At 36.1% G+C, this 19,214-nt stretch overlaps 1 protein-coding gene across 4 annotated transcripts in view; it reads left to right on the top strand.

Annotated features, from left to right (window-relative positions):
• Nucleotides 1-19,214, top strand: part of cep290 (centrosomal protein 290) — a 38,335-nt gene that overhangs the window by 17,473 nt on the left and 1,648 nt on the right. For all 4 annotated transcript variants that reach the window (XM_042334843.1, XM_042334840.1, XM_042334842.1 and 1 more), the window contains 28 exons: nt 204-377; nt 1,196-1,307; nt 1,667-1,872; nt 2,414-2,565; nt 3,640-3,751; nt 3,971-4,426; nt 4,632-4,796; nt 5,484-5,591; nt 5,934-6,068; nt 6,444-6,713; nt 7,474-7,581; nt 7,971-8,170; nt 8,323-8,536; nt 9,430-9,567; nt 10,061-10,282; nt 10,410-10,541; nt 10,717-10,862; nt 11,593-11,748; nt 12,333-12,456; nt 14,346-14,480; nt 15,025-15,111; nt 15,861-16,025; nt 16,492-16,614; nt 16,852-17,024; nt 17,493-17,634; nt 18,121-18,194; nt 18,494-18,594; nt 18,753-18,862. In XM_042334843.1, coding sequence (XP_042190777.1) covers nt 204-377; nt 1,196-1,307; nt 1,667-1,872; nt 2,414-2,565; nt 3,640-3,751; nt 3,971-4,426; nt 4,632-4,796; nt 5,484-5,591; nt 5,934-6,068; nt 6,444-6,713; nt 7,474-7,581; nt 7,971-8,170; nt 8,323-8,536; nt 9,430-9,567; nt 10,061-10,282; nt 10,410-10,541; nt 10,717-10,862; nt 11,593-11,748; nt 12,333-12,456; nt 14,346-14,480; nt 15,025-15,111; nt 15,861-16,025; nt 16,492-16,614; nt 16,852-17,024; nt 17,493-17,634; nt 18,121-18,194; nt 18,494-18,594; nt 18,753-18,862 — 4,440 coding nt within the window. The remainder of the gene's footprint in view (nt 1-203; nt 378-1,195; nt 1,308-1,666; nt 1,873-2,413; nt 2,566-3,639; nt 3,752-3,970; nt 4,427-4,631; nt 4,797-5,483; nt 5,592-5,933; nt 6,069-6,443; nt 6,714-7,473; nt 7,582-7,970; nt 8,171-8,322; nt 8,537-9,429; nt 9,568-10,060; nt 10,283-10,409; nt 10,542-10,716; nt 10,863-11,592; nt 11,749-12,332; nt 12,457-14,345; nt 14,481-15,024; nt 15,112-15,860; nt 16,026-16,491; nt 16,615-16,851; nt 17,025-17,492; nt 17,635-18,120; nt 18,195-18,493; nt 18,595-18,752; nt 18,863-19,214) is intronic.

Below are 19,214 nucleotides of genomic sequence, written 5' to 3'. Positions count from 1 at the left end.
TCAAGAATAATTGTTTAATTTATAAATACATTTAATTTATAAATACACCAGACATGAAAAAGGACTGAAAGTTTTATCTAACCGTGTAATATTCTTTTAAAGATCATCAGTTACCACTTGCATTTGTTGCCTTATCTTTTTGATTCTTGTATGACAAAGATTTAAGGTATGACAGAAGTTTATGATTGTCATGTCTTGTTTAGGATGTTGCTGCATTTAAAACTGCTGCATTGCAGAAAGCCCTGGAAGAAAGTGTGCCTATATCTGACATGGAACGTGCTAATGCACAATATAATGAACTGACAGCTAAATATAGGGACTTACTGCAAAAAGATAACCTGCTAGTTCAGAGAACATCTAATCTGGAGAATTTGGAGGTAGGTAGAAAATTACTACTGTATATATATATATATGCATCTTGTTTAATCTGTAACAGTTAGCAGTGTTTTGGGGTACAACGTTTTTATTTTGTGGATTTTGGGCAAACTTTGTCATTATGCCAAATTCGCGATGCTAAAAGTGTAATCAGCAACAACATCTTGCACTTCTATACGCAGGGTAGCATCTCAGAGCCCTTAATCGTTGAATAAATAAAATAATTTTAAGTCTTTTCCGTTTAACCATTTCAGTAATATTGTAAACGCTTGTATATTCAGGGCCAGTGTAAAAGTTGCACTCTAACACTGTAAAAATGTTTTTAAAATAAATAGCTAAGTAAATAATGAGTTGGTCACATAATTGTTGGACACTGCTGTGCGCAATTGGCTGCTGCATTTCGCCCACAAAACATACAGTCAATTCACTTTACAATATATCCTGTGAAGCGCTTCGAGACATCTAGATGACGTAACTAGGCGCTATATATCAAATGCAAGGATTGTTATTAGTAATATTATCATAGACAGAACATTTTTCTGATTGCTTTCAAAATCAGACTTCTGTGTTTTGAAAAAGTAAATTAGGTTTTCCTACTTTAATTTCACCCAATATCTTTAATATTCTATTACAAAAGTCAAACACATAATGTCCTAATCATTATCAACAACGCATGATCAAAATGGAAACTTGTTTATTTGGGATATAGTGCATCATTTATGCAATGCCGTACTTTGAGATAATGGATAGGCACCAGACTGATGAAAATTATTAAGAGATTTTCTGCCCCGTCTTATATCCAATAATATCTTCCACTAAGGGCGAAAATACAGCATTTCGTGAGGATATTGATGGCTTGAACAAAGAGTTAGAGATTACAAAGGAAAAACTTCACACACTGGAACAAGCCTGGGAACAAGTCAATAAACTTGGTGAGTGACAATTTATGTCTGACGACCTGAATCGTTTTAATTGATTTTTTCATTGCAATTAACTTTTGATCTGTTTAATACTCGTTTTCAATTTAATCTTTCAAATTGTTCTTCAATATAATTTTGTTTCTATCCAACCTTTATCCTTGTATTGTGAATCACAATCGCCTATATTATCATAATCATATAATCCTGGTATGGTGGGATGGGGTTCTGCTTTGTTTGATAGATATGTTTTTCCTAGATAGAACTTCTAAGTATTTCTATATGGGGTGAATGTATAAGCATGATATTTAAATGCATTTTCTGAAACAATGTGTTACTTTTTTGTAAATAATATTCAAATTGTTTTATTTCAGGAGGTACTGTTGCCATGGATAAAGCAACAAAAGCAATTACCAACAGTGAAATTGTGTCCATCTCCAAGAAGATCACCATGCTAGAAATGAAGGAATTAAATGAACGACAGAGAGCTGAGCATGCCCATAAAATGTGTGACCACATGCAGAACACACTGAAACAACTGGAAGAAAGGAATAGTGAGCTTGAGACTAAATTTGCTGAGGTATGTGGTAGCACTAGTGAAAAAAAAGCACATAGAAGCATTAGTAGGTCTTAATAATAGGCCTTGGTATCAAAAGATCACACTGATCCTGGTCAATGAAGCTATTTTCATATTATGTGGGAATTTTTTCATATTTTAAATTATTAATTTCTGTCTCTATCTTTAGGTCTCCTTGAGCCACACACAGTCTGTTCCCTAGTTGAGAGGCAGACAGGTGACTTGTTCCCAGGTCTTTGCCTGTGCTTCTCACAAGGGGAGTTGTGCAGTAATACACCCTCTGAGTTTTACTTCCTTGAAGCTGGGAAGATGCGAGGCTCTGTTTGGCACTATTATTGGTTGATAGTCAAAATGCGGAACTCATTATAAGCCATTAAAAGATCAAATTGATTACTTTCAAGAGACTTTCACCATCGTCAAATCATTTCACTTTTTTTAACACTCAGTGTAGGTTTTGAGTGGTTTGTGCTTATATATGTGCCTATACTACCGTATATTGTTCTCAAATTTTAAATCATCCTTGTTGTCTTCTGCTTATTTCCAGATAACAAAGATAAACCTGGAAGCTCAGAAGATTGAACAAGAGCTGAGAGATGAGTTGGCGAAGGGTGTGAGCAAAGCAGTGAGTGATGCAGACAGGAAACGCATCGCAGCATTGGAAAAAAGTGAATCTGAATTAAAAATTGAGGTGTCAATGTAAGTGAATTTAACAAATAGCCCAGATGGATTTTTCATGTTTTTCTGCGTCTGGTATGAAAAAGTACTTTCCTGCCACCTTAGACCTGGGAATTCACCATTTGGAGAATCATTGTCCTTGGTTCATTTGCCAATGTTACAAACTGCTGTCATCTGCTCTGCGCCTTGCGTCTTAGCTTAACTTGCTACTACTTTTACTGCTGCACCCATTTTTGTTTCATTCATGAAGCAACTTTGTTGGATCCATCTTTCTGCAATATTTTCATAGACAATATTCATAGTTTGAATGAAGGTGGCAATCTTCTGCATAAAATGTTTGTAAATCTCAGCTCCCTCCTTCAGTAATTAACTGACGTGATCCTTTTTAATAGCAACAACAACAGCAAGATTACATTTGTATAGCACCTTTCACGTCGGGAGGACGTCCCAAGGCGCTGGACAAAGTACAGCATTTCAGACCCGAGCTGGGGTCAGGGAGTGGGGGGAAGGGAGGAGAGGGGAAGGGGGGTGGCCGATGGCATGGTCGAAGAGGAGGATCTTGAGGCGGGATTTGAAGGAGGCTAAGGTGGGGCGAGGTGGAGTGACTGGGGGATGGAATTCCAAAGGTTGGGGGCAGAGTGGCTGAAGGTTCTCCTGCCAATGGTGGGGGCGGGTGGGTCGGGGGACTTTAGAGCAGGCCAGAGCCAGCTGAGCGGAGGGAACAGGCGGGTTGGTAGGGGTTAGGAGTTCGCAGAGGTAGGATGGGGCGAGGCCATGGAAGGTTTTGTATGTGAGGACCAGGATATATAAAATAGCAGTTTGGTTGCGACTTAACCAGAAAGCAAATACATGCTGTAGTCACAAACAATCCCTGCTCTAAGTTAATGTGCAAGTAGCACGGTCCACTTATCTTATAATGGAATCCTATAGTATAAGTTGAAATAAATTAAAATGAGTGGGTATGGCATGGGATATTGTTGTTGAATAGTTTAATAGTATTGTTTGGGTTCTTTTAGTTCTGTAGACTCTGTAGCTTTAAATTATTCTGAACTTACGAACTGAATGAAAAATATATGAATGGAATTTCTGCATTAGGTTAAGAGACATTTCAGATGTAGCCAAAATGCAGGTTGGAACCTTAGAAGCTCGTCAGCAATCCAGGGAGAAGGAGGTGGCGGCTCTCAGGAGACAAGTACTGGATTACCAGGTGAATTTATTATTTATATTTCTCTTTACCTTTAAGTACAAGGTCAAATCACTAACATGGTTTAGCAAAGTTTTCCAGTTACTTGCCAGATTGTACACTAGGATTGGTTGGGCTACAGTATTTTTTCATACTGTAAATTATGACCACAGTTCTACTATAGTTAGTAATGCATAAGTTCACCTCTCATCGCAAAATACTCTTTTTTTTCTCCTTATTTAGGTAGAATCTGATGAGAAAGCTCTAATTGCAACATTGCATCAGCACATTATTGCACTGCAGGTCAGTGAAACCACTGCAGTCAACAAGTTGGAGGTTATTACAAGCAAGCTCCAAAAATTGGAGGCGTGCAATCTTCGGCTGGAGCACAAATTGGATGAGAAGGAGCAAGCACTTTACTACGCTAGGCTAGAGGGCAGAAACAAAGCCAAACACCTGCAACAGACTATTCAGTCTTTACGGAGACAATTCAGTGGAGCCCTGCCACTGGCCCAACAGGAAAAGTTCTCCAAAACCATGGTCCAGCTGCAGAATGACAAACTGAAGATCATGCAGGAGGTTAAGCGTGCCCAGGAGGAAAGGAGAGCTGCAGAAGACAAGGCAACAGAGCTGGAACTGAAGATACATAGTCTAGAGGAGCTGATCGGATCATTAAAGGATGCCAGAGGAGCGCAAAAGGTGGGCAAATTAAAACATAATGAAAGAAAACGACAATAGGTCTAATTATTTCATTTAATCTTTCCATTTCAGATATTTATAATCAGTCATTATATTGCACCTCATCCTGTTTGATTATAATTTATTTGAAACTACATTTCAGAGTTTGTAGACATTATGTGGTCAAGACGATAATACTAAATCACTCTATACATTTTTTCGATAGGTAACTGAATGGCACAAGAAAATGGAACAACTGCGTCTCGAAGAACTCAAACTAAACCGATGTATAAACAAGCAAAAAGAAGAACTCAAATATTTGAACAACATTATCTCCGAACAAGAACGCACCATCAACAGTCTGGAAGAAGAAATGGTTCAACAAAACAAGGTAAATGATCAGCAGATGGAAAAATATTGGTTACGTGTTATCTTTTAAAATGTAGTAGAATTGCAATAGAAGAACAGGACATTAGTTTTATTCCACAAGTTTTTGAAATCTCAGGTAACAAATGTTTCAATATACAATAATACCTCAGGTTAGCAATGCCAATGACTGGAAATATGTCACACCAACCTGTGGTAACTCAACTCCCAACGATCTGTTTCCAGGCTGAAGTTTCTATAGGTCACCAGGAAGGAATTCCTTTTAAGAAATTCTGCAATTTCTAGAAATTCAGTATATACATTTTTCATTAAAAAGTCTGTTATTAAATATTGTAACCCCCCCCCCATGTATTATAACATTCTACATAAATGTAGAAGATTTATATTTATACAAAGGTTATCAGGCTGTGGAACTTATTAGCACAAGTAGCAAAATCAGTTAAGATATTTGAAAGGGAATTAAAGGTATCAGAAACACAAACCTTGGATGATTTTTTTCTCTCCCCAATCATTACTGAGATACACAGTAAGATCCTTCCTGTGACCCAACTGTTGTTTACTAACTCAGAACAGGATCAAACCTGAGGCTCTATGCCTCAGCTGCTTATTAGTCAAACCCTCTGAGCGATTTGTACAATTGGAATTGAATTTGTTTTTCATTTGTTAACTAAATACCATATTTTCCCTCCAGTTCCATGAAGAACGGCAGTTAATATGGGATCAGAGAGAAGTGGAGCTGGAACATCAGTTGGATCGGTATGAGAAACAGCAGAATGAAGTGCTAAGTACAGCAAAAAAGGTACATAAGTTCATTGTCAAATAAAATAGCAAATATATTGCAAATTTTACTTATACTCTTAATCAAACAAATTAATTTATCATACATGGGAGACTGATAACAATTTCTGTATCCATAAATTATTTCTGTAACATTCTCATTTTAAGAGGAGAAGCAGGATTATTTTTCTATAAGTATCGATTGCATTTTAAGTTTTATTAATAATAATAAACTAATCCTACAATGTATAGACCTGAGCAATGACATTTTCACAGATTCAACTATCTTATGGTGAAGCTAAAGTGCTTGCAAATTATTTAAGTTTATGGTTTATTGTATTAATCGTTATTTAATTTCCTACAGTTCGAGGAAGCTACTGGCTCAATCCCAGACCCAAGTGTGCCACTTCCGGAACAATTAGATGTAGCTTTACAGAAGATCAGAGGGCATATCCGAACAATTCTCGAAACTCAGGGAACCTGCAGAACTCTGGAAGAGGTAAAACAAAACTTTGATTGAATATTTTTTCCTAAAATAACCATGTTTAAAATTCAAAATTGCTCATCATCGACTTCAGCCTTTTTACATAAGTGTTGGATACTGTACACTGAAACATCTGATATTCACGAACAGGACATTGGTTTCAACTTCTGCTTCTTTGCCCAGTGAGTACTGGATCCCACGTGAACTTTTTCAGGTAAAATGCAGAGACTTAAGTTTTTGCAATATACTGTACCAGCATGGAAATTACCAACCTGAAGCATTGCATTTCATAACCCAATTATACAGCAGTATTTCACTTTGCTCAGTTTAACAAATACTAAATAGCAAAATTAATGTTGAAATTGCAAGCACAGATGTTTTTCTTCACAGAAACTTAAAGAGAAGGAAGCAGCATTGTGGAAGGCTGAACAGAATGTGTTGTCTAGAGACAGAGTTATAAATGAGCTGAGGCTCCGACTACCTGCAACAGTTGAGCGAGAAAAGCTAATAGCCGACCTTGGTGATCAAAAGGAAGATAACCAGGAAAGCAGAAAGACCCTGAAAATAGCCCATCAAACCATCACCAACATGCAGGCCAGGTTAAATCAGAAAGAAGAAGTTCTGCACAAATATCAACATTTGCTGGCAACAGCTCGAAAGGTTAGTAAATAATGTGTTTCAGGTTCTTGACTAACTCAGACTGCTTGGCTTCTCTCCCAACTTGTGGAGTCCTGTAGCTCAGTGGTTAGAGCACTCGCTTTGCAAGCGAGAGACCTGAGTTTAATTCCAGGCAGAGGGCGAAACCTTGGGCAAGTTTCCTTACTCCACACGCCTAATAATAATCCCTCCAAAACCAAAAACAATAATAAATTGGTCATTTTCAATCTACGACTGTTTGTGGGACATTGCTGTGCGCAATTGGCTGCCGCGTTCGCCCACAAAAAAATATAGTCAATTCACTTTACAGTGTGTTCTGTGAAGCGCTTTGGGACGTCCTCCCGACGTGAAAAGCACTATATCAACTGCACGGATTATTATTATTATTATCGATCTTCAAAGCTGCTTAAAACTTCAAAGAAAGTCACATCCCTCCTATCCCCTCTAACCCTTTCTCATCTGCCTACTTTCCAGCAGTGTCTGTAAAGTGCTCAGATACATTACTTTGCATGAAGGGTGCTAAAGGTATTGTGCATGTGAATGCTATAGTTATGTCAAATACCATTGCAAGAATTATAATTAAAATAAACTAGAAAGAGCTCCAGGTGAGTAAGTCCAGAGATGCAAAACGGTTAGGAAAAATGTAGAAGTGCACTGTTGATTTTTCAAGTGTTACTTATTATTTTATATTAACACTAAATACAAATAGACTTATGTATCCAGTGAAATATAAAGTTACATTGCTTTTGTTTGATTTTAACAGGAGCAGGAGGAAATTGCTAGGAAGCATGAGGAGGATCTTAAAATTTTGCACCAGAAAATGGATTTACAAGCAGATGCATCACTGAGCAAGTTTAAAGAAGCTGCAATAGTCAGTATTCAAAGTTTTTTTTTACTGAGTTTGTAGTGCATGTTTTTTTGTCAAGTTATCATGAAATGTGCCAAATTAAAAGTAACAAAAAGTATGAATTACAATGGAGCCCTGTTGCAAATAACCATCTTGATGAAGTGGTTTCAGAAACAATATAATTTACTCTACTGCATTATGAATGGAGATATTGCAAATCAATTTAAAACAAAGAATACAGGAGACAAAAGGGATAATACTTTATACTGTTAAAATCTCTCCCCAAGATGACTTTTGTGTGATTGAAGAATACAACCTATATTATATTTATCTGGTGTTAAAATGATGATCAGGGGCAACCTGTAGTTTGGGCAGAGCGGAACGTGAGATAATTTTTGTTTTTTGTGAAATAGGAGCTGATGAAAAAACCATCCCTTCCTATTCCTACAACCAATCACCTGCAGCGCCTGGCCGAGATGGAGCAGATAGTAGCCGAGCAAGATAACTCACTGTGTGCACTTACAGACAAACTAAACAGAGCAACCACGGAGGCTGAGAAGCACAAACAAATTACTGTGCTGAAAATGAAGGAATACCAGACTGAAAAAGCAAAGTACGTTCTCATACTTCAGTTACCTAATTGCCAGCCACGAAAATCACCTAATCCTGAAATTATTTTAATGCAGAGTAGGTACCACTTTGATATGTTACTCATGTTTCAGATGTACTGAACCAACTTTTTTTTCGAATTGTTTTACATAAAAGGCTTGAAGAGAATCACGCTGCTCACGTAAAGAGACTAAAGAATGAGATAAATGAACTGAAGAACACGATATTACAGATGGAGAAAGAACTAGAGTACTTCAAAACTGAACTGGAGGCCCAAAAGCAAGCAAATACAAGAGCACCTACAAATACCATGAAACACTTAGTGGAAAGATTAAAAAGTCAACTGGCCTTGAAAGAAAAGCAACAAAAGGTAGATATTATAAGATGAGGATGAACAAAGGATTGGTTTTCATATAAAAATATTTTCCTTTTTTTTTCCTGTTGACGAGAGGATAATCCACATTAGCAATGGTTAAACATTGTAATTAAAGATTGGTCTAATGTTTCCAACTCCACATCTGCAAAGAAAAGTTTCAAATACAAAAGCAAAATGTTTCACTGAAAGGGATCACCTTTTACTAATCACTAGAATAAGATGTTAGAATTTAAGTGACATAGATTGACACTATTAGAAACAAATCTAAAACAGGTACTCTTGTATTGTACTCAGTATTATTGCTATATGTTTTATTTAAACAATGTCATCTTTCTAGTATAATATATGGACTATCTGAGTATTAAACCAAGGGGTCATAAAAGTAAGTCTAGATTCATGGTATTTCATCTAAATTACTAATTTCAAAATGTTTATGATTTCTGTCCAAAAGATTAAAACTAAACGGACTTGTTTTTTTGAGACTGGGCTGAAAACTATAACAATTAAAATTTGAAACTGTGATTGCAAACAGTTTAAGAGAAGAGCGCTCCGTATAATTTTCTGTGAGTATGGTGATATTTCAATGTGCTGCTCCACAGTTGATTTTCGAAACGTGAAGGCAGGTGTGAAATAAACTTGAGTGACCCATTCGTACCAATACACCAGAGCCTTCATAGTTTCAGCGACTTGGGACATCTTCCCGACATGAAAGGCACTATATAAATGCAATTAGTTGGTGTGGTTCCCAGCATTCAACATAATTTAATAGTAAAGTTTATGTTTTTGAAAATATTCAATATTTTGAAAAAATTCCAAAACTTTACCGTTGGGAGGGAAAAAAGATTTTCTTCAAGGACCTGATTGCAATTCTATACACTGCTCTGCAGGCTCTGAGTAAGGCATTACTGGACCTGCGAGCTGAAATGACGTCTCATGCAGAAAAGCAAATCATTACCTCAGCTGCACAAAAGGAGGAAAACTTCAATGTTCAACTTATTGTTGATAAACAAACCAAAGAACTAAGGGTAAGCTTTTATATCTAACGCTTTAAACTTCACCTTTTGACATGAATGGGAGTCATTGTATTGTAAGGCTATTCATTATGAGTTGTTTTTAATAGCTCTGCAAAATGACTTTAAAAAAAGCCACTTTTGAATGCGGTAGTTTTTCATATTTTAGAATTTCATCTCCCCTGAGTATGCAGCATATACTTCCTTTATTTTGGATGGAATTTTTCCAGTAAATGGCCTCAAAGAATGCCCAAACAGAATCTGTTCTAGCCTTTTAATAGTTAGGTTACTTTGTAAATGTTCTAATTATCTGGAGAAGACTAATGGGCCTTTCAGTTTTACGGAGAGTTGGATAGTCCGATTTTTTGTAGTTGAAAAAAGTCAACTAAGAATTGAAATTTCAATGCTGATATACATCATTGATTGGGTGTCTGAAATATTTTGCCCTCAATTGAACAATTTTAGGAAATCCTCAACCTTTTTAGATTTTTGTGCTTTTTTCTTTCAGATACGCATAGAAGAGCTGTCCAACCATCTTGTAGCAAGCAAGGAGAACCTCAAAGCATGTAGAAACAAAGAGTCGACCATGACGTCTGAACTAGAACATTTAAATGGAGAACTGCAAAGAAAGGAGCGGGCTGCAAACAAATTGCAGACAGAAAAGGATGAGCTGGACAAAGAGAACGAAGAACTGAAGAAAAAAATTAAAAGGCTGTGCAGCAGTATGCAGGTACAAATCTTTACAGCTATATGTTCTGTTAATATAGAGGCATCTTAGATGAAAACAAATTGTTGGAATATTAATGTTTTATGCAAGAACTGTTATTTCAAAATTAAACTCATGTGTCAAATTTCAGACCAGGACAGCCACTGACAATAAGCAGAATTTAATAGATGAACTGCAGAAAAAGGTGAAGAGATTGGAAAGTGAACTGGGCAAGAAAACTACTTCTGAACATGCTGAGAGAAAAACTGTGAAAGAAGACAGGGTAAATTTCCAAGGCATAGGGTCAATATTGGAAAAACTGATTTGATGAGATAGTTATCATGTTAAATCTTTTACGAAAACCTTGACATTTCAGATGATTAATTATCAACTAGTTTACCCCGGTCTACTATTGTATAATGACATGTTACTTTTTTTTAATGAACCCTTCTTGTAAGACATCAAAAGAGGAAATTGTGAGGTGGGAAGAGGGTAAAAAGTGGCAGGCCAGACTGGAAGGAGTAAGAAACAAATTAAAAGAAAAAGAGAAGGAGGTGGACAGTATGGCAAAGCAGATCATTACTCTAAAGGACTTGTATACAAAGTAAGTTTTAATTCTACATTTTATTATTTTTATTTCTAATATTACCAATAATGGTAAACTCATTCTCAAGCAGACTATATGGATGTGTAATTAGTTCGAGAAAATCCTGAAAATTTATCTGATCAGGGTGAAAGCCCATCTAAAATTAGGACAACTTAAGTTCATATAATTACCAGCTTGCAGTCATTATATACAAGAAATATTATCTGATAACCAAGTTGAGAAAGTGAAAAATATCTGTCACCATGTACATGTCATCTTTTTTGGGTGAACCAGCTACAATTTTAGGAACTACACTATTTTAATTATTTTTAAACTTTTTTTTCTCTCTTTTTGATTATTGTTGCCCATGTTTTGAATGTAACATTTCTTTTGGTCTGTGTATTTCATCAGGCCAGATATTTTTTTTTTTTCCTTTTTGTGAAATTTCATCAATACTTTAAAAATGAAAAAAGAATGGTTGTAATTTCAACTCGCAACTCCTCATCACTGTTAGTAGTAAAGTCGAGGGTGGCATTGGTTGACAGCAGATGAGCAGTCAGTGCCAGATTTAAATACAAGTGCAACATTGACTTTGTAGTCCAGAATTATTGAGGTACATGCAATCATGAAATGTGTGTGTGTTATTTGAACATGGTAAGCAGTTTTTTTTTAAATGACTGAAATTGAAACAAAATGAGATATGCGTCCTGTGTCAAATGCAGTATATTAAATAGATCTTAATCTGCAGAGTTGAACAGGAAAAGGTAACTTTACAAAAGAAACTCAAAGCTCGTGGAGTTACTGTGGACCAAGTAATCGGCATCAGAAGCATGGAATCCAACAAAGAGATTGAAGATTTGAAAAGAAAAAACAGTGATCTTGAGGATCAGATAGTAGCCATGAGGTAATGTCAAGGCAAAAATCATTTTGAATGAGTTATGAATCAATATGTGAAACTCATACAGAGGGCAATGTAAGATATCTTCATATGTAAGCCATCAAAAGAGGAAATTGTGAGGTGAGAAGAGAGCAAAAAATGGCCGGCCAGATTGGAAGGAGTAAGAAACAAATTGAAGGAAAAAAGAGGTAGAAATTATGGCAAAGCAGATCATTCCTATAAAGGACTTGTTTACAAAGTTTTAGTTCTATATTACTTTCATTGCTAATATTACCAGATTCCAATGTCTAGGTTCTCAGTATTGTTTAGCTGTTAAGGTTAATGCAGTTAAATGTCATTAATCAAGACAACCTGCTAATCATCCCACTTATTTCAATCTGTTTTTTTCATTTGAAACGTGATGACCAAAGTCCCAAACCCACTGTCAAGCACTTTGAGATGTTCTCCTGATTTGAAAGGATTATATCATATGCAATGATTATTCATCAGTAGTTGTCATTGCATTTAAACTGTGTACTTTAAATGGAATAAAGGTTCGTTCGAAGAAGTACTAACCAGAATTTTTATTACTGTTATCTTTACCTGTGCAGGCTACAGCAAGCTTTACCGCGAGACTCTGTGGTAGAAGATTTGACCTTAAAAAATTGTTACCTGCATGAAAAGCTTCAGGCATTAGAAAGACAACTGTCAAAAGACCCATTTTCCAGACCATCGGTATGTCATCACGTTGAGTACAACAACAAATTACATTTGTATAGCGCCTTTCACGTTGGGAGGTATACACTAGGAATACTGTAAACTAGCAACTTTATTTCATTTATTTGAGGAAAGAAGTCTATTTTCTGAGTATCAGTAGTCACCATCAGATACTGTTGTTTAAAATGGGATTTCAAAAGAATTATGGTGCTGATTATTTCACGTGCTTCCCAAGTTGAAGTAGCACTGATGGATGACTGCAGCCAATTCTGAGCAGGCCAGGAAAACAAACATCGTAATACTGCACCTGTAAATGTGGCTAACTGATGGGTCAACACTGGCATCAACCCATGGTCTCTGGTGTTAGTTATGGGTTCACCCTTCTGAGGCAATGACAACAGTAATTTGTGTAAAGATACCTAATGGCGCAGAACTGTTGTTGACATAAGTGCTGAGCAGTTGCAACTCCCACTTCTTTGTTTGCACGTAAGGCATTCACTCAAGTCCTCCACCAAATTCGTCATTGCACCGCTTGATAACCATCAGCCCTAGCACTTGCAGAGCCTCCTTGGAAAATCAACTTAACCCTCACTAAATGGCATGTCCTGCAAAACACATGTTGGATGTGCAATTTTATTGACAATCCCCACAAAAACATTCAGTTTGAACAAAATGATCTTTTAGAGCTTTTAGATCTACCTTTACAGGCGCAAAATGAAATACCTCTTGCCCCAACCATTGATAAAATCGTACATTTAGTGGTAGGATAAATAGCTTTCAATACTTAAAATAAGATAATTAAATTGGAGTGAATGCTTTTACCGGTTTTCATATTTTTTATGTTTTTAAACAAAATTTAAAGTACTTTTTCTCCATATCATATTTCATCTCTCTCTCTCTCTTTCTCATGTACTGCATATCTTCTGTCTGTATGCAATATGTATAGTTAATTCAAAGTTCAGGTCTCCCCACGTGTAATCTTTCTAAAGAACAAACAGCCACTCTTTCTCTCTCTGATGTCCATGTGGAAGATACCGTAGAAATGGACACTAAGAAGAAATATTTTAGGAAATCCAATATTTTTTTGAAAAAAAGTAAACGAATCTATGATGATGAAGAAAGAACTTCTTCAAATGAGACTGGAGAAAATAAGAACCGTGGAGCAAGTTTGATCAGTCCTGACGCAAATGTAATTTCTTCTAACAAAGATCATTTGAGTGTTGTAGAGAATGAGGTGGTACCTAAAAACAATGGTGTATTGCCTCCAACTTCAAGATGTGAGGATGGCTGTATTGAAAGCCAGGCAGCAGAGTCTAAAGATAATTCAGCAAGTGACAAAACTGAAGTGGGTGATGCAAATGGAGAAGAAGCAGAAAAAGAGAGATCAGCTGAAGGAGAGTCAGAAATGGATCAGATGGGTGAAAAGGAAAAAGAGCAGGGCACTGAAGATAAGATACACTACGTTGGTCATAATGCTGAACCGAGAGAATTAAAAGGAGCTACAATGGAGCTGGAGTCTTCAGTTAGAGGTGCAATGGGACAGATGAGGAATGAGGAGGGTCAGAGTGAAGAGGAGTCCGCAGACAGTCACGCTGAAAAGCAGCCTAAGGTTTTCTACATATGAAATTTTACAGAAAGTACATCTTCATCCTACACACAAGAAGGCAATAGAAAATAGATGCTTTTAAAAAATTGTTTAGCAGCTCCAAATATCTCTACTAGTTTATTATATTGTGATAGCTCTGATGTTGCAGCTTAGTGTTATCTTTACCGATCCGCTTTCACCATTAGTTAATTGTATTTGTCTGCGCTATTCTGCTTGTGTTGTAGTGTTTTAAAAAATATCTTATGTAATATTGCAAATGAGAGGGTTGACATTTTTATTTTTGTGTATTGCTGTACACTAGACATCTGGAGTTGGTTCTGAAGCTGCATCTCAGAAAGAGCAAGAGCTTCAAAGGGAGAACCTCAGTCTCTCGGCAGATAATGTTGAACTGCGCTTTCAACTGGAACAGGCCATTAAGGATTTGCCACGATTAAAGGTAAGCTGAAACCAATGTGCAGAAATCAGTATTGGGGGAGGAACAATCTTCGAGAATATTATTACAAGAAGTACATTTTTGGACAATTCTGGCATTCTGCCCATTAAGATTAGATGGGCTGATAGACAGGATACCAGAAGTAAAGTTCATTTCCAACTTCTAGTGTTGATTAACCTGCTTCCTGAGCAGCAAGTGATGTCAGCAGCGACTGGCGACTAGTTGTACGGAAAGGTAGCCATATTCTTTTAAGCATGATCCGTTATAACATGGGACAAAAACTATGTTGTAACTGGGTTGGCCTCTATAAGCTATTTCAATTTTGGGGCCCTGAATCCCACAAGTATTAATTTTGTTATTTACAGGACAGTAGCAACCCATATCTTGTAATGCTACATTGTTATTAAAATGCATAATCAATATATATCCACTAAAATTAACTCAATATCTTTAATATTAAAAATAACAAAGCATTATTTGTGGCTTGCAAAATTGACTTACTAATATAATGGTTGTAATGCATTGCCTCCTTGTTATCTTTTCCAAGGATCAAGTTGGTAATCTCCAAGAAATGTGTGAACTTCTCAGGAAGGAGAAAACAGAATTAGCAAGGAAACTTGGGAATGTTCGAGGGGTAAGCACAGCCATTGAGCATTCCATATATGGCAACTAATGTTTTATCATCGTTCACTGTTCTAACAAACCCCTTAGAACATTTTCTAAAGCTCTTGCATTATTTCTTGTGAATATTTTAAAATAAATTGCAGACATCCCCTTCGGTAATTAAAAATGTCACAAGCTCCATTTAGGTCATATTTTGATAACTATACAAGACTTGTTGTATACTTGGAGTCTCCTGGTAAACCAGAAGTATGTCATATTGACCTACAAGAATGCCACTCTGACACCATCTCAGGAATTCTAAAAAAGAATAATTTTTAATACTGCAAATAATAGATCCCCTGGAGTAATAGTACTTGTGTTTACTTTATAACTTCTTTAACTACATTTAGCTTTCAAAATAGAATTATTTTTTTACCAGGCAGAAGCAGAAACAAACAGTCCCATAAGACAGCCAAAACATCAAGTGGTTACTTGCCTCTGGAACAAATGTACAAGCACATTATTGCACGTATTGAACATTATTAAAACTATAGTGGTGACAGAGATGGTAGAGTTGTATCCTGAGAAGCAAAATAATTGTCTTGTTATGAGTCTATGCATCTGACTTCCAGCATCAAGTTCTTGTTCTTTTATTTGTGTTAAGAGACAACTATACACTTCCTCGTTATTCCCATTTTTTCTGAAATTTCTTAAAACTGTAACAAACCATAATTTTTTTTAACATAGTGAATAGCACAGATGTTTGTTCTTATTTGACAGTCTGGACGCAGTGGGAAGACCATCCCTGAATTAGAAAAAACAATCGGCTTGATGAAGAAGGTGGTAGAGAGAGTGCAAAGAGAAAATGAAGGGCTGAAGAAGGCACCGGAAGTGATATCCAGTCAGAGACTGAGCGCTCTTGAAATGGAAAATGAAAACCTTAAGGTTTGTGTTAGTATTACAAGATTAAAGTGTTTTTAAGTCCAACTTTCAAAAGTTCAACTTTCTTGAATGGAAGCATTTTTCTTTGTAATCATTTCCTTGAAATGTAGTAGAAAACAGCTGTAACATTTACAAATGGATAGTTATGTTGAAACATTTCCAATTGGATAATTATTAAATATTAAGTTAATTTTCCTAAAAACCTACCATACTGGTTTTCACATTGCAAAACACAAAACAAATCTTGTCAGTCACTTTTCTCCTGAATGATGTTCTGTCGTGCACTGAGATTTAAGTTTTACGATGTGACTTGAAATCCTGTTCCGCAAGGATTTTGCAACCCAGACATTTCAGATTTTTAGGGGAGGAAGTCGTTGCTTGGGGGCCAAACAGTGATAATTACCACGTCACATACCACAAATGCCCACCATTTACCTGTGATTTATTTTTTGTTTGATGTTTGCTTCAGTGTGAACTGGAGAAGTTGAAAAAGCAGATGGAGGATCAGCTGAGTTTGCAATATGAGGCCAAGACAAAAGGCACAGAGAAGATAATAGCTGAGAATGAGCGGTTACGAAAAGAGCTAAAAAAGGTAAAGCTACAAAGTCGATAGCAAAATCCAGCTCTACAGTTTTTTAGTAACAAGTACTGACATTCTCATTGTTGTATGTTACATTAAAACTATTTCTAACAAACTAACCTGGCACTAGAAAATGTGTCTGCAATACATTTGCTGTTATTCTCCAAATACTGTCCTATAACACTTGATAGCTCATTACAGAGCGGAGATGGAAGTTCAGATTTTGCTGACAATTTTGTGTTGTGACAGGAAGCTGATGGTGCTGAAAAGCTGCGTATTGCTAAAAACAATCTGGGGATTTTGAACGAAAAACTGACGGTACAGTTGGAAGAGACCAATAAACGATTAAACTTTGCAGAAAGTCAGGGTCCACAACTTGAGGGTGCGGATAGCAAGAGCTGGAAGTCCACTGTAGTGTCCAGGTATAGCTTTCATCTCCCTAACTACTAACGTACAACTACTGTACACAGTGGGCTACTCACTGAAGCTGTGGTCAGCTTTAGATCCTTATATAAAACTGAAATATTTCACTTGTCTAGATTATTTTCAAATAATAAATTTGGTCACTTATTCCACAACTGTTTGTGGGACACTGCTGTGCGCAACTGGCTGCTGCATTTCACAAACAAAATTCACTTTACAGTATATCCTGTGAAGCGCTTTGATACATCTTGAAGATATGATAAGAAGCTATATCAAAAGCAAAGATTATTATTATTTTACAGATGCAAAAAATAATTATACATTATTTTCTTTTAATGATCCACTCATCAAACCCAGAAAAAAATTAATCTGCAAATCGTATATACCACTTGATAGCTCATTACACTGAGTGATAAAGTTAAGCACATAATATCCTTGAAATTAAAAACTTTCTTGATGTTTTAAAGAATGTTTGAGAGCAAAGTGAAAGAGTTGGAGACAGAGATTGCAAAAAAGAACCAAAGTCTCGCTGATCTTAAACAGCTGCTGAGAGAATCAAATGACCGAGAAAAAAAGTTTGTGTGTAAAGCAGATGAGCTGAAGGAACAGGTGAGCTTTAAACCCCCAGATATGGTTTGGAAACAAGCTTGTGTATTTGGCTGAATAAATGTTTGTTTCCAATCACATTTCTATATCTAAGTATTGTAAATTATTATTATTGTGTTTTGCAATAATAAAAAATGTCTGTGGGAATAAATTAAAGAAATAAAACACAAATAGAATTGTGAAAACCCTCAGGTTATTAATGTTTGTATAATTTATCCTCCTGAGAATTTGGGGATGCACTGGCGACCTGCTTTATATTACAAATATGGGAATGTTACACTGAAGTGTCACGTATCTGATGTTCTGTAGAATAACTACATTTTCAAGTGATTTAGTACCTTTTTAGTCCACGTCATATCTATCAGCAAGCTAACAATTATTTATCACTAAGATAGATAAGATTTAGAGTGGACGTAAAATAGGTGAGATCAATGATCGGTGTTCCTTATGGTTTATTCTGACCTGTAATATTTTGCTTTACTGTTTCAGATTGAGTTGCTCAAACAATTTCCTGACGAAGCAAAAACAGGACACAGTCTCGTCAGAGAACTACAACTAATGAGGTATCAATTATAACAATTCTGCTACCCTATTCTTCAATGTGAACTACAGGACACAATAAATTAATTTTTTTATGAAATGCAGTAAGAATAAACACCCAGTGACTACAAGTTACAGAAACTTTGTGAAGCCCTTCGAGTGTTTCCCAAACTTGTAGGCACCAAATCAAACACAGGTATTATTAAAAGTATATGTATCCTTGGCAGAAATATTCCTAAATATTGCATCTATTAGTTATGATTTCATTTTAATTCAAAACTGATTGTAGCATTAACCCTATCGTTTTATTTATCACTGGAAGACTGGCATATGATCGCTTGGAAAAAGAGAAAGCTGCCCTTGAACTCCACCATCTGGAGATCCACAGAATGCAAAGTGATGCCATTGCTGGTACAAGTGCAGGTACTAGTGCGAGTGTGCATTGCAGTGGTGGCATTGGTGCATCAATGCTTTTAACCTTATATTAGATCACATTTTACTATTTTGCTTTCAAAGGGCATTTATTCATTATTTCCTATATGTGCAATTAATTAAGTGTTTCCTATATTTCCCTGCTACAGGATACAATGATGTAAGGGAGCGAGGACAATGTGAAGATACATATAAGGGAGAAGTAGTAGAGTTGCAAAAGCAACTAAAGGTATCAAACGTAGAGAAACAACATTTGCAGGTAAATAGAAATGGTTTTGTTTAGTAGATTTGCTTCTCATTTATTCTAACATCCCAATCTTATAAATATTATGGTATCAGGTCACTTTTGTCACTTAAAACAGCACGATTACTAATGTTGTTTTGTGGTTATGTTACTATCTATGGTTCATAAATCACAAGATGAGTTTGGATGAAGAAGGCCCTTCGGCCCATCTGATCTCATCTTCCAAATACAACTATCCAATTAAAGGTAGCTTGATTTTTCTACTATAAGAATGTCCACGACTTAGTATTTATATTTGAAGTTGACTGACCCAACGACAAGTACAACTTACTGGTTCACACTTTTTCATTATTTTGCACTGTAGCAG

This window comes from Callorhinchus milii, unplaced genomic scaffold, assembly GCF_018977255.1.
Source record: "Callorhinchus milii isolate IMCB2004 unplaced genomic scaffold, IMCB_Cmil_1.0 Scaffold5, whole genome shotgun sequence".
NCBI lineage: Eukaryota > Metazoa > Chordata > Chondrichthyes > Chimaeriformes > Callorhinchidae > Callorhinchus > Callorhinchus milii.
Note: the sequence above shows the minus strand (reverse complement) of the source record. Positions and strands in the feature narration are given on the sequence as shown.